Consider the following 15,281-nt stretch of genomic DNA (forward strand, 5'->3'; position numbering starts at 1 on the left):
AGGCCCAGGACACATTACATATACCGTTTTCATAACATTTTTAAAGTGTTATATCCTACTTGGTGTAGAATGGGCCCAGGGTTTGTATGCCTGCTCAGTCTGTGGTTGCCATTGGTGGGCAACTTCAAGATCATTGCTGCTCTCCCTCTTCATGGGTCTTTGACTTTAAACCAGATTTGAACAGGTAAACCCATCAAATAGAGGACACCTTCAAATAAAGGATTATTCTCTGGCAGCTTTCAGAGAGAGATTCCCCTCTGTAAAGTAGCCATCTTTAAAGTAGCCTACTGGACATCGTAGGAAGTGGGTGGGAAGAGCTTGCCCTTTTTCTTACAGTCTGCCGACACTTATATTTACTACTTGTGATAATGGAATATCTTTTGGGAGCAGGACAGTGCAAAAGTGAATAAATTATTAGGTTGGGCTGTGTGGCTTCAGATTATACAGCACCACCAACTGTACCAGTGCTAGCAAAAGGAAGGAAGCCAGCACTTATGACTGTCTGAACATGGTCACTTCTGATCTGGAAGTTCTGCACCCTTCTGTCAGCTGGGGACTTCTGAACCTAAGGGCAAAGTCCATCCCTTCCACTTTTTGAAATCTGATTTCAACAGTAAATATCTCTCTATTTCCTGAAGTGAGAAGACTAACCTAAGCTATATAGCACCCTTCCCCAATCTGATGCCCTCCAGAAGTGTTGGACTACAACTCCCACACCCACCTACTCCAGCCAGCTTGGGTCCTTCCAGGCAAGGCCTTTATTGTGCAACCCCTTTGTTTCATTCATGGAATTTTAGAAGGGGTGAAGACATTGCGGTCTTCAGTTTGTATTCCCTCCCCCGCCCCTGTTTTCTCAACACTTCTTCCTTCTTTTTTCTTACTAGAAATAAATCCATTAAGGATGAAAAGACAGAATGGCTGAACAATGCCTTTTGATTGGTAGCGTGAGGCTCATTGTCTGGAAGCATCCAGAATGAATTCACCTCCCTGGAGCACTTTTGCAGCTGTTTTAAAATGTTTCCACTGCTGTTATTTCTAAAGGCAACAGATGAGCAAATAAATGAACCAACCCAAGTGTTTTGTGGAATGTCAGCATACTTCAGGGCATTCCATATCATTTCCGTGTAACTATCTATAACCTCTTAAACTTTGAAAGGGGATTAGACAAATACACAGAAGTCAGGTCTATGAATGGCTCTTATCCACGGCAGCAAAATGCCTTGGGGTTCCAGTTGGAACTGGGTATACAATAGGGCAGGTATCTTGCCTTCATCAATGGTCCCACAGAGCTTCTGGCTGGCCATTTTGGAAACAGGATATCAGACGAAGTAGAACCCTCAGTCTGATCCAGGAAAACAATTCTTAGGCTGCTTATGACTTCCCCATTTCTCTTTTCCACCATTATATAGCTCCTTGGCAACCAAAACAAACCCCTTAGCTGTGGAGTTCAGAATAAAATAAGCAAATCAGAAATATTAATGAAAAGTAAACCGGTTTGGATGCGTTGTACTGAGTTGTGCCATTAATCACAAGCACAGAATTTTGTTTTTCTTGTTATGGAACATTTTGGGCACGTTTCAGCCAAATGTTCAGCTGTTTTAAGTTGTATTGATTTCTAGGAGAAATATTTAAGCATATGCATAAATCTACCATTGGAATTAGCGGGTTCAGAAGTGCATATCTTTGGCTGGCTTGTACCTGTCATATTTATTTATTTATTTATTTTTAAAAAGTCAGGCTGTTTTTGAAGAGCTAAACAGCAATCAGGGTGTCAAAAGTTAGGAAAACAAAGTATCTGATTTGCATAATGCAGCATTCATTTGCATATTGAAACATTTAGTATAATTTTTCTTGGGAAAGAATTTGGGGATCTATAGCTGAGGATGCTGTCAACCAGGGATTCACCCTCCCCCAAATCCTCAATTGATCCAGGGTGTTAGATTCTCTACCTCTTTTCCGCCTTCATCAACCACACTGTAGCTTTGAACCCTCTCATAGAGTGTTGTAGGAACAAACGCCAGGAGTCAACAGCCATAGCTTTGCATTCAAATTCATAGGTCTTTTAGACATCAGGTACACAGATAAAGCCTAAGGGGTCTTTTGAGTGAAAGGTGCTTTATTAATATAAGAGGATATTATTAGCATTAGTACATGTTCAAATCTCACAGCCCTCATCCCTTGACAGACCTGTGCCACAAAATAATTTATGAAATGCAGCAAGATACAAGGTATATAGAATAGAATATTTATTAGTCCAACTTAAGTATGTAAGTTTTCAAGTTCCATGGGACTCTTCATCAGGCAGAATAGAAAGAGAGTAAACCTCTCAGATTTAATTGAAGACAGATAGGTGAGAATTGACATGGCAAATAAAGGAGCTATTTACAAGGCTAAAAATAGTTGTATGGCTGGTACTTTGCAAATCTGCAGTGGCTTGGGACTCAGAATATCTATGTGTCAGAAATTTGTTTATTAATTTCTAAAATAAGTGTTGGAAGGGTTCAAGGCTTCCTGGAGGTTACTCACTCTTAACTGTTGCCCGTTTCCTTATCACAGATGGTGTGTGTGTGCATGCGCTCCAGGGGCACATTCTGGCTCATCAGTGCTTAGGGAAGGACCCTCTTTACATGCTCATAAGTTACCCTTTGCGAATATCCTCTGTTGAAAGGCACCCTTTATTATTTCCTCACATATTTGGGGCTTAGGGCTTAATTTGAAACAGGAGAGATAGCAAGGTTCACAGCTACATGAAAGTCACTCTTTCTGCTCTGATCTGGAAGCCCTGCACCCTGCTGGCCAACTATGAGACCTCCAGCCTTTGAGTTTGATCTCTTCTGGTGAGGTCTGATATTTTCATTCTTCCGTTCTCATTTATTGGAAACTTATTGATCTTTCCTATTCAATACTGTTTGCAACTGAGGCATTTCCAGGGCTGGCGCTGCCCAGAAGTCGCCCTCCCACTCCCAGAGCTGCTCTGGCCAAGTGAGAGCAGCTTCTGGGTGCACCGTTCCGAAGCCTTCCGCCCCCCCTGCCCCCCCAGCGTCCCTGGCTTGGCTTCAGCTGGGCACCTGCCCAGCAGCCGAAGCCAACCTGGGACACTGGGGGCAGGGGCAGGGGTGGGGGGACAGCTCCACATTCTGACTTCCAGCGCACGTTGGACGTCAGAACGTGGAGCCGTCTGACCGCCCTCCCCCAGTTTCCCGGCTTGGTTTCTGCTGGACCCTCCCAGCCAAACCAAGACAGGTCGGGACGGGGGCAAAAGGACGGCTCCACATTCTGACTTCCAGCGTGCGCTGGAAGTCACAATGTGGAGCCGTCTGACTGCCCTCTCCCAGTTTCCCGGCTTGGCTTTGGCTGAGCCCTCCCAGCCAAAGCCAAGCCGGGACAGTGTGTGTGTGGGGAACGGACGGCTCCACGTTCTAACTTCCAGGCACGCCGGAAGTCAGAAAGTGGAGCCGCCCGCTCTCCCACCCCACCGCAGCGTCCCACCAAGCCAGGAGGACTTCGGGCGAGGGATAGGTAATGTGGCCTCATCCCCGCCTGTCTCCGCCTACCTGGGCTGGGTGGGGTGGGGTGAAAGCAGCTCACCTTGCCTAGGGCGCATAAAAGCCTGGCACCGGCCCTGGGCATTTCAACAGATAAGCCCGATAAATCAAAGCAAACTACTCTGCAACTCAGGTCCTTTGCAAGTTACCAGCACTTTGCAAAGCACTTTGCTAATTGACTTGCCATGGACACCAGCTCAGGTTTGTTGCAAAGTGCTTTGCTTTGATCTGCCAAGCTTTGCTCTTAATAAGCCTTGCTGAAGCCAAGCTGATAGATCAAAGTGGAACTCTTTATAAGGCAGCAGCCATCTTGCAAATTAATCAAGTTACATTTTTTTTTCTGGTCAAATGTTCAGCAAGCAAACCTTCTAGGAGAAATCTAGCACAGAATCTGCAAAGAAAGGAAGTCATACAGCCACAGTTCAGCCTTAAAGAATGGGAACAAGAAGTATCCCACAAAGCTTTAGCATAATTTATAAATATGATGTGAATGAATGGAACTATTAAATATGTGCAGATAGAGAATACTTGTGTGTCGGTGTCCCCACCCCGAACACAGATAGATTGAGTGGTGAGAATAAAAGGTAGAGACTCAAGACCATGAAGTAGAACATAAATCTCCCTGGTTTTGGATTTTCAAAAATAGGCAGATACAATGGCTAAATGCAGCGTGCACTTAGGAGCATGCTGAGCTCCATATGCTTACCATTCAAAAGTATGGTTTACTCCATACATTCAGAGGTCCTATACTGAGTAAATATACCTATTTACCTATACGAACGTCAGTTTTCTTTATCTGGCTGCTTTCCATGGGAGAAGCAATGGGTAAACCTGGGTACTCCTCTACAGAGTCATACAGGATTCTGGGGCCTCGCTCCTTCCCTGGGCCTTCTTGTCTCATTCCAACCAGTCAGGGATGGCCCTACCATTTAGCAAAGTGAGACAGCTGCTTCAGGCAGCAGATGCTGGTGGCAGCCTCCTGGTTGTTCTTCATGAACTCTCCTGCTATTCTGTGCTGCGGGAGGGTCAAGTTATGTATGCCACACAACCTGTCCCGGTCCCCTAAGCTATCCTGATACCTCAGGTGTGATGGACTCAGCTGCAAAACCAGTCAACTTCTGTGCATAGACTGGAGAAGAGGTGCCATCTTGTCCTTTGCCTCAGGTAGCTAAATGTCGCGGGCCAACCCTGTGCCCAGTTCCTCACCCTTTCCACTAACTTAGCACTACTTCTGGCCTGTTTCCCATATCCATTAGAAATATCACTAGCAGAATTAAGCAAATCTACCTACATATTTTTAACATGATACATTATTTATTCTGCTAGAAGAAGGCATGGGTTAGGGGCAAGGAGTACAGCGTCCTGGAGCTCAACCCTTCTGACAGATGGCAAGCTCTACTCCTCAGCCTTTTTCTAAAATCTCTGAAAATTTCTAGTACACACATTTTCAGCTTATCTCCTCAGACATAAGTGCTGGAAACACTTTGGGGGGGGGGGAATCTGGCATCCTATCTAAGCGACAAATTTACCTTGATTTTATATATTTAGATACCCCCAAAGAATCCTGGAAATTTATTAAGGGTTCAGATTATTTGTCTGCTAAAGATTCCAGTACTGTGCCCCTCCTTCACAGTACTACAGTTGCATTTGTTCCCTGTAGTGATGGAATGACAGTTAAACCGGATTAGGTTTGTAAGCCTTGTGTTTTTCAAAAAGCTGACTTACTCCCAATACTGTATCTTGCTTTTGGGTGATGTTATTGTGAGACGTGTTGTAGAAATTCAGCCTTTGGGCCCTCTGGCATGATATCTAAGTGGTATAGGAGCCATTTCTCTGAGGCAAATTCCCATACTGTTGTGGGAAGCGTCTGGATGACACAGGTAGCAATAGGACCAAACTCATGGGCCTTTGCCATCTTCTAATTTACCACTGAGCCATAGTCAGGGTAGAGCTAGTGGGTGCAGCACCCCACCCAATGCTTAACCCCATTTACCTCCCACCTCCCCCGATAAAGAGCTTTTAAAATGTGTGACATGGCAGCTTCCATTTAAAGAATGTGATCTTGTTTTTTTAGAATAGGGAAATTTCAGGTTACTTTTTTTTAAAAAATCCATGGTAGTTGATGCCCCCGAAGTGGTTGTAATGCCACACTCCATTCATCGGGCTGAACCAACACTGCCTACCCAAGATTCCTCCTGGTTCAAGATGGATTTGTCAAGAGCACTATCACCCTTACAACATTTAAGTGATCCTGGGAAGAAAAAAATCTTTTAAAGACTGAAACAGCATCCATGGCAAGTGCTTAAAGTGGTAAGGGGTAACTTAACAAAGTTATTCTTTATTTTAGGAAGTTGGGTAATTGTATTTAAGTAGGTAAACTTTTCTGAACTTAAAAATAATTGTTCTTATTCATCTACACTGACAGGATTATTGACGTTTATGTTGGCTGGGAGGAAATAACTGATTTTCCATTCATTTCTTTGAAGCCCCACCTGGAAATCTGGCAGCCCCACCTAGCAAGGAAGGCTGGCTATGGCCCTGATCGACCAGCCAAGGAGGAGGAGGAGGAGGAGGAGGAGGATCAGGCGAGAGAGACCCACACGATTGGTCCCACCCACATGGTCCAGTATACAGATGCTTACTGCAGCAGTGTGGGATCGCCACGAAGAAGCAGTTCCCACACCGCTGAGGTAACATGAAAAAGGGAGCCCCGTCAATATCCAGAAAAGGTGTCTTCTGTAGCTGGCATTGAAAAAAAACTCTAGGCCTAAGTCTTAATTTATGTTGAATTCTAGCATTAATTAAGCCTTACTGGGGTTCCACCTGATAAACTGAACAATGTCACTTCTCTGAAAGATTAAACTCCACTGATTTGAGAAAATACGTCAAATCAACTGCCCAGACATTCCGACATGCACGTGCGCCAAACCCCTTAGCAACCAAGTTGAGAGCATAGCAACGGCAGCTATTGGGCTGAAAAATGCCATACTATTGTCATAATATAGCTGTATCAGCTTTCCCCCTCCCCTTCTTGGTCCAATCAGTTTTTTGCTGCTGCTTCTTCTTATCTCAGTGAAGTAAGCTATTTGGAGAAAAACAGATTGCCCATCTGATGCAGACTGATGCAAAGCTTTGTCTCAAATTCAAAAGCAGCTGCTGAGAGATAATCTTGAAGATGGCTTGATGATCGAAGATAAAATACCTGTGGGAAATGCAGGAATTTAAATATCTAGATTATTTTTAAAGAGAAGATTGTATGTAAGGTTTCAGTTTATCCTCCCAAGTGATCAGAGAGCAAAAATATACGTATAAATATGCCAAAACATAAAACCTTAGGTTAAAAGGCAGAGCAGCAACCCTCTAAAACCGCAAGTAAATGCTGCATTGTGGTGATGTTTATCCTGAGATAAGCTGAGGCAGCCCTACCATGAGGTAAAATAAAACGGCCACTTCAAGTGGAAGATTTAGGTACCATTAAAGGCAATAGACAGGCCTGGTGTCACAGGTCGGCATGGAGGGGCAGCAGCTGAGGTCCCACAGGTGCAGAACGGCCCATCCCTGACGATGCTAACCTCTATGGCAGGTGAAAAAACAGCTACTCACCCACTGACCCCCATGAAAGGTTTCCTGGGGGTGGGGGAGCAGTGGCAGTCCTGAATGGGAGCAAGATGGCTCTACTTCACTCCTGTCCTTTGCAACCCTCTGCCACTGCCGCTGCCTTCACTACCACCATTTTGCCCACCTGGCCACCATCGCCACAAGCTGTTCCCTGGAGGTTGGAGAATTTTAAAGTTTCATGTTGACAACAACTTCAAGAGTAAAAAAATAATAATACAGCCAATTTTATGGTAAATTATTTATAGAGAGAACATTTTCCGCCTCAGGCACCAAAATATTTGGGGTCTGAACCCGACCGCTCTCTATGCAGCTATATTTATTTATTTATTTATATACCGCCCCATAGCCGAAGCTCTCTGGGCTGTAGATAATTATCCTGTACTAGAGAATGAGTATACCCTCTAGTATTTCACAGATGAAAACAGGACAGTCTTGGTATATTTAGAACACTTCTATTATCACCGCATGGATCACAGGCACAGTGTCGCTCAATCATGGCAGTATTACACATTTCCTGCCGAGAGTCAGCTATTTTATGCCTCCTCCATATATGTGTTTGGAGGTGTTTTCAGGAGTCCATGAGGAACAGCAGAAGCCTGGCCTGCAACATGGTGGCCCTGAGACCTCCCCTCACCACTCACAGAATCTTGAACATAATATGCTTTCATGCCTCTCATGTTGTGACAGTGGAGTATATAACCTACACACCAAAGTTTTGTGTGTCAGCTGGCCTTCTGTCTGCCCCCTCTCATGCATGGTATGAAGACAGACGGATGTGGTCTGAGTGGCTTGAATGTACATTCTCTGCACTGAATACAAACGCCTCCAAACGCAGCAAATGTGTGCCCGAATCGCTCCGCAATGGTGTGCAAGTGATGAAGTGATAGCACAAAGCTCCCCCTCCATCAGGCAAGTCGGAGTACCAGCTAGTAACTGTCTGAACCAAGCCTTCCTTAAAATGTGTGAGGCTGTGTAATTTACACTTCCATAATACCTTTCCTTTCACACCAAAATCAACAGGGTTCAAAGCCTATCCCATACCAAACTGGTGAAGGAATTTTGTTCTTTTCAGACACCTACTACAAGCTGTTCCCTGGAGGTTGGAGAATTTTAAAGTTCTATGTTGACAACAACTTCAAGAGTAAAAAAAAATAATACAGCCAATTTTATGGTAAATTATTTATGGAGAGAACATTTTCTGTGCCACCCCACAGGACTAATTAAAGTCGCCAATTAATGCCTCATTTAAACTATGATTATGGCTGTTATCATTTCAATATTGATTTCTTTCCCCATCTTCCTTTCCTTCTTCTTTTAAAATATGGTTTCAAAATCTCCCCCCACCCCCATCTGCTTACCACAGGAGTTGTTTGTTCTTAACTAGAATTTGTCAATATGAAACAGGCCCTGTGTGTGTGTGTATCCGTGTGTATGTACATGTGTGTTTTTAAAAGATAAAGTGGAGCAACATGAGCATTGTATTTTCTGGGATTTGAATGGTTTCCTTGCCGATGCAAATCTTGTGACGTCTTTTGGATGCCTATATGGCTATTTGAGGACTGCATTTTGGAATGGCAAGAGATTTGGGCTACATGCAGACATGAGAAATAGTATTATTCAAAGGGGTTAAAAAGATGCCACGAAGATGGGCCCATAAAACATATCTGGGGAGACTCCTGAGGAATCTCCCTTACTCTCTGTGAGATGTGCACACCAGCAGCATAATGGCCACTAGTATAAGTTTGGGCTAAAAGTTGTGGGTGGAAACAATGCTGACTATGGGCTTCTCCACACATGGCTAAAATCTCACATCCTTACCAGGGCTTCTGCTTCCAGATTCCTTGTAGGGTTAAAAGCTGCTCCTTTGCGCGTGTTTTTTTCTAGGGGGATTCTTTCTTGGCAATTTCTATATGTTTCATTATACAGCCACTAGATGGTGCTGCGGTATAGCTGCAATGTAGCAGGATTCTGGAAATTCAAAACATGATAAAATTTCTTACCACATTTTCTCCATTGAGAATAAAGCTGCTATAATGGCCAGAAAGTACAGGATAGGCCCTGGAGCTTGATGATATTGTGTAAAGAACCCACAGAAACCAGTGACTGACCAATCACGAGTACACAGTAAAAGCCTTGCGTAGAGAAGCCCTGCATCTCCTGGCGCATACAAACTCCGCTCATAATATTGAAGGCTACACACTCTCTTGAACCATAACTCCTCTCCCAAATAGGGTGTTTCAAACCATCAGTTTAGTGTCCCCTAATAATGGGGCATTAGCTTCCTCATGCGTAGAAAACTTAGCTTAATTTGAGCATGAGCTCAGTAATGCCTTGTTCGTTACCCATTTTATCATAACGTATGTTTTGTAGATTGTCTTGTTTGGGTCTCCCCTCTCCCCCCACTAATTGTTTTAAATCTATTTTGTAAGTTGTTTCAGAGTGCTATGTGAATAGCAATGAGTACAGCATATATAAACACGGAAATTAAAGAAATATATGACTGTAGTATCTGATTTTGGTGCTAGAAATCTCTGAAGCATAAAGAATTCTGAGGGAAAAGAAGGATGAAACTGAGCATGTGTAGAATGCCATTTCTTCACACAGTACAAGCAATCACTCAACGCCAGCCCGTTACATTTGGGATTAGCAGCCTTACAGGAGAAAGGACAGGTTCGCACTCTCTTTTTAGAAAGGGCAGGTTTGCACTCTCTTTTTAGAAAGGGCAGGTTTGCGCTCTCTTTTTAGATATTACACTACGTGGACACCTTCTCTGCTCCCCCCTGCCCAATCCCATTCTTTTATAATGTTTGTGGTCTTCCCAAAAGATAGGATGGGATGAAAATATTCATGACTCCCGATTCTTAAATTGGAGGGAAATGCACTCTCATCCTGCTAAAGTAACCCTAGACAACACTGTGAGAAAATGGGGTTGAATGTGAAGGATTTGACAGTCCTAATAAGCATTTGACAGCATCCCTGATATGGCACAGTAACATAGGCCGCCACTGATATCATTCCGTTTTCAGATGGAGGACTGAGACTGAAACAGAGATGTTTCCTGTTAGGGGACAGTATCCAATTGGATACTAGTGCTAACATAAATTATGTTATGCTAGCATAAGAGAGCTCTAGCACAATGCCAATAGCGTTAGCTGGTGTGACGGGTTTTCCAGGGAATCCTATTATGCCAGCCAGTGTTATTGCGCTACAAGTCATTTATTTTTTTATTTTTTTATTTGTATTAATAAACTGCTTACCTCTAAAGAATTCAAAGCAGTGTGCACAATTCATAGAAACATAAAAATAAAGACCAGTATATCATATCTACATAACATGGTAGCCTAACTACACAAGAGAGGTTTCCATGAACATGTGTAATTTATGTTAGGGCTGTTGTCCAATTGGATACTGCCCAGGGTCTTCAACCTCAGCCACAATGAACATTTTTATCTACTGATATACGGGGTGCTTCCAGACAGAGAATTCCTGTCTTTTCCTTCTTAGCAGATTGTTTTCTGATAAAAAAGATGGAAGAAATAGTGGAAAAATATGAGAGGGTTATAAATGGAGGATGAGAACCTCTGGAACCCCTGTAAAATTCTTTGTTTGAGACAGGCTGATTGCAATATAAAAGCCTCATTTGGAAGTACCTACTGTATGGAAATGTAAAATATGACTAGGGCAATTTCAAGCATTGCACAAATTTGGCAAAGTCAACAGGGGAGATGTAGCCATATACCTGTGCGATCCTTGTGTTTGCAGATACATGTTTGTTGCATTCACATTTTATGTTTTTAGGAGTGGACTTAAGTGTATATCTCATGACAGTTAAGGCAGATAATCTGAGAATGGAACTACTTCTTATTTCCCATATCCCTCATTCTCTCATTCCTCTGTAACGTTTAGGACAGTTTACTCTGTGTCACAATGGAATGGTGTTGTGCGTTTCCTTGGTCTGCTGCACATCCCTGGCTGCTGTTCATGGGGGTGGGGAAACATCCATTGTGACTCTAAATGTTATGGAGGAGAAAGAGAAGACACACAACTGCTTTTTTCTGCTGCAGCCACGTGCTTTGGGTAACATGGAATTCAAGCCTAATATAATGGATGTATTTCAGAAGTCCAACCCAGGGGTTGTCTATGCGCTCTGGAAGCCCCAGGGTGGCTCCGAATATGCGCTGCATCGGATATATGGTACAGCTGCCAATCCGCAGCAAAAAGCCTGGGGTTTACCACAACTTTTCCTGCCAGAGCGAAGTTAGCGTGGCTCTTCCGCCATTCATCCTTGCTTTGGCACTGCTCTGGGGGCATTCCTAGATGGAAGGCGACCTCCCATTGGTCACCGGAAGCTGCAGGGCGGGGAGGGGACAGACCTGATGAGCCTGATGGCTGCCGGAAAGCCTGTGCTGCCTCCCCCAGTCCGGATTATTCACTGCCACCCCGAACCAGCAATACTGCAGGGTTTGGTGGCATAGCGGCACCAACTCAGCACCATGGAGACAGCCCCCTAGGTTCTGAATACTGTAGTATTCTTTCAACAGTGGGTAATATTGCTCACGGCATGTACTGCCGTAACTTAGGCCTCCGTATCACAATTATGACTTCTTTCCCCTCTCCTCCCACATCCTCTTCCTTCAATGCCTGTATCTGTTTTTTGTGGGGGGGGGGGGGGTTGTGATGGGTGTTGGGGGGATGGAATCCCTTTTTTTAATGGATAGCAAAAAGCCTTGTATATAATCCTGCAATTTCCAGGGAATCAATGTTCTAAAATGCATGAGGCACTTATTCGGTCTATTTAAACAATTTACTTATTTTAAAAGCACCTGTGGGGAGGAGGGTGTGTGTGCAGAGAATAATCTGACAGCCTGCTGTTATATTGTTAAAACTAAGCAGATTTCAGCCTAGTTGGTGTTTAGGTGGGAGATGCATGAGAGCCTTATATACCGTAAGCCATTCTGAGTTTCAAGCAGGATATAAATATAGTAAATAAAACAAATGCCAGGGCCATATTAAAGGAAATAGGCCCAGATGTTCGCGGGGAGGAAAGAATCCAATTTACTAGTACAATTCAATCACTTAGAAGAAACCAGAATGCTGGAGTGCTTACAGACGGAGCTTTTCATTCCACCATTGCTCTGCTCCATTCATTCACAGGATTTTCCCCAGGGGGGGGGGAGGAACGGGGGACGACAACGACAGAGGACTCTGACCCAGTTCACACGATCTCAGGGTGCTTCCCAGTTGAATGCCACCCAGATTTACATAATTACCCTCACTGGCACAGCGTGTCATGACATCCGAACCTGGGGAAAGTGGGGTGGCGGGCTTGGCTATCAAACCACCAAAAACCCATGGCCTGTTTTAGGATTGCTGGGTGGTTTGTAACCACCCACCCTCACTAGTTTTGAGTGTCACAGCAAGCCACCGCAGTGAGGGTAATTATTTAAATCCAGCGGGCACACAACCAGCATGTGCAAAGTGCTTAAACAAGCTTGTTAACTACCCTGTGATTGTGTGAACCGGCCAGTTGTCTTCTACTCGTAGCCATTCTGTGGTTCCTGCCTACTTCTTCCGTCTTTTTTCTTACTGCAGAAAATCCATTAAGGAGAAAAAGATGGAATAGCTGCACAATGCCTTGGTAGTGCTTGGAGCCCTTCGTCTGGAAGCACCCCCAGACAAATGGCTCTTAGTGCTACCAGTCAAACAGCCTTCTGCAGCTGTCCTGTCTTTTTCTCCTTCTCTGTTAAATATATATATATATATGGAAGAAATGGCAGAAAAACGTGGGAGGGTTAGAAGTGGAAGACATCAATTCCGTAAATAAGGCAACGCAATTGTGCCACAAAAGTCTTGTCTGGAATCACTCCTGGTGTAAGGGTGCAGTCCTATGCCTGTTTATACACAATGCTTGGAGTTGTTTAGACACAATGTTTGGCTGGGCAATGCTGGGAGTTTCTCTCTGTAAAGGTGTATAGGATTGCACTGCAAGCAGCCTTAGGGTGAAGCCACGGAGCAACCACTCTTCAGGCTCTCTAGTTCTCTCATCAAGTGTTGTATAAACAAAGAGTTGCCGAATAGTTAGAACCCAACACACACCCCTTGGAGTACACACACACACACACACACACACACACACACACCTCATCATCATCTGTTTAACTGCAGTACCATGCAGATTTTTGTGGTGTTTCACTTTGAAGGGATTTCAAAACTGACTTTCAATGCTCCTTTATTAAAGTAGCTGTGGCCCAAGGTGTAGGTTTTTCCTAAAGCTGTTTATAGGGAGAGTCATACTTTTGCATAAAAACACAAAGAGATTTTGTGCCCTGTATATTTTATGCAAAATGAGCCCATTTGTCAAATTTGCTGGTTTGGCATGATATTTTTTCCTCATACTCAAGAGGACATTCAAAGAATAACATTGTGTACAAAACTCTCAAACCCTGACTGCCAAAGTGACCCTTCTGAGATTCCACCAAGCAGTCTCTGTTCCCTAGGGGTGTGGAACCTGTGGCCCTCCAAATATTGCAGGACTACAATTTCCCTCATCCCTGACCATTCGCTGGACTGCCTGGGGCTGATGGAAGGACTCTAGTGACGTGGTAGAATGTAGGAAGTTAGATTTTCAGGGGGCTGCCTTGCAAAATTGATATGGAATTTGCTTTCTGGTGCAAATTTTCCCATGTAGCTTTCTTTGTGGGTGCCCTTCTGTGAAGGGAAAACAGTTCTGTTAGAATTTGCCAGTGCAAACAGCCATTTTATACAGTGAGTAGAATCAAGCTTTTAAGGAGACTTTTTTGACTTTAGGCTGCAGGTTACGATCAAATATTTGAATGCTACCTTTGCAAGTAAGAAGAGAAACCCTCTCTACCCATAAAGGGCTTTTCTACATGAGGTTGTTAATCTGCTGTGGTTACTTTCGGTCTTGTTGCAAAACAGATCCAAGCACTACACGAGGAGCATTTGCTCCCCCCCCCCCCCGGCTACATAACCTCTAGATGGCACTGCGATAGTGCAAATACATAGAGGAAATTTCGCTTTCACAATTAAATGCTGCATTTTCTCTTCTCTAAAAAAAATTGTGGAAACTTCTTTTTACATAACTGCTTTTTACATAACATACAAAACTGGAGGGTCACAACATCATCTAAAGAACCTGTAAACAACTGTGAGCAGGGAATGATGAGTGCACAACAAATGCCTTTATATAAAAGCTAAAACAACTAACATCTCATGGAGAAAAAACCCCAGTTCTTCTATGTGCTATATCAGTGCTCAAATTACAGGGGTTGGGGATAGATGAGGCCCAGCCTCTTATATTTTGTGTTGCTTCCCTTAGCTGCTGTTTTTATAAGCCTACAATGGGGAAATAATTTGGCTATTATTTGGGGGATGAGGGATAGGGTTTGCACTGCAAGCAGCCTTAGGGTGGAGCCATGGAGCAACCTATTATTATTATTATTATTATTATTATTATTATTATTAATTCAGATCTCCCTTCCCACTTCACCTATAATTCCAGAATTGTTGTACATGCAACCCCATTACCACCACCACCACTTCCAGGATAAGATGGCTTAGTTCAGGAAGAGTTTTGCCTTTTTATTCTGCTGATTGCAGAAACTGACCCGGAGTAGACCAAAAAAAGGCATATCTTTTACTGAGCCAATGTGCTGTTTCAGTGCATTGCACATAGTGGAACTCTTACCTGTCACAACCATCTGTGCAAATGGCGCCTTTGTACTGGGAAGATATATGGTCATTCATGTGAAATGGGACCCTTGGCATATTATCGCTTTTACTGCTGGGACTCCATACCCATTACTTTCCCCCCCGCTTCATACAGCTATAAACCTTGCTGCTGCTTCCCTTCCAGAACCACGACGGGCCCCTTTATGTCTCCCAGGAGCTGTTTCTCTGGCATAATGGATAGGCAACCTCCTGTAATTTCAAAGGTTATCCCAATGCTCTGACTAATTTTGCTTTTCCTGCTGTTATTGACGGGGCAAGAGGAAATGAGTACAGGGCCATCAAGGTGTCTGCAGGCACTTGCTCTGATCTAGGGTATGGATGTCCAGCTCTGTGTGCAACAGGAGGAGGTATTCCTCTCTTTCTCTC

At 43.8% G+C, this 15,281-nt stretch overlaps 1 protein-coding gene across 10 annotated transcripts in view; it reads left to right on the plus strand.

The window, feature by feature from the left end:
* SRCIN1 (SRC kinase signaling inhibitor 1) overlaps positions 1-15,281 on the plus strand; it is a 324,300-nt gene that overhangs the window by 234,048 nt on the left and 74,971 nt on the right. For 4 of the 10 annotated variants that reach the window (XM_063138579.1, XM_063138576.1, XM_063138577.1 and 1 more), the window contains exon 3: positions 6,032-6,235. The exons of the other annotated variants lie outside the window; for them this stretch is intronic. In XM_063138579.1, coding sequence (XP_062994649.1) covers positions 6,032-6,235 — 204 coding nt within the window. The remainder of the gene's footprint in view (positions 1-6,031; positions 6,236-15,281) is intronic. 10 annotated transcript variants of the gene reach the window in all.

Source organism: Elgaria multicarinata, chromosome 11, assembly GCF_023053635.1.
Source record: "Elgaria multicarinata webbii isolate HBS135686 ecotype San Diego chromosome 11, rElgMul1.1.pri, whole genome shotgun sequence".
Lineage (NCBI taxonomy): Eukaryota > Metazoa > Chordata > Lepidosauria > Squamata > Anguidae > Elgaria > Elgaria multicarinata.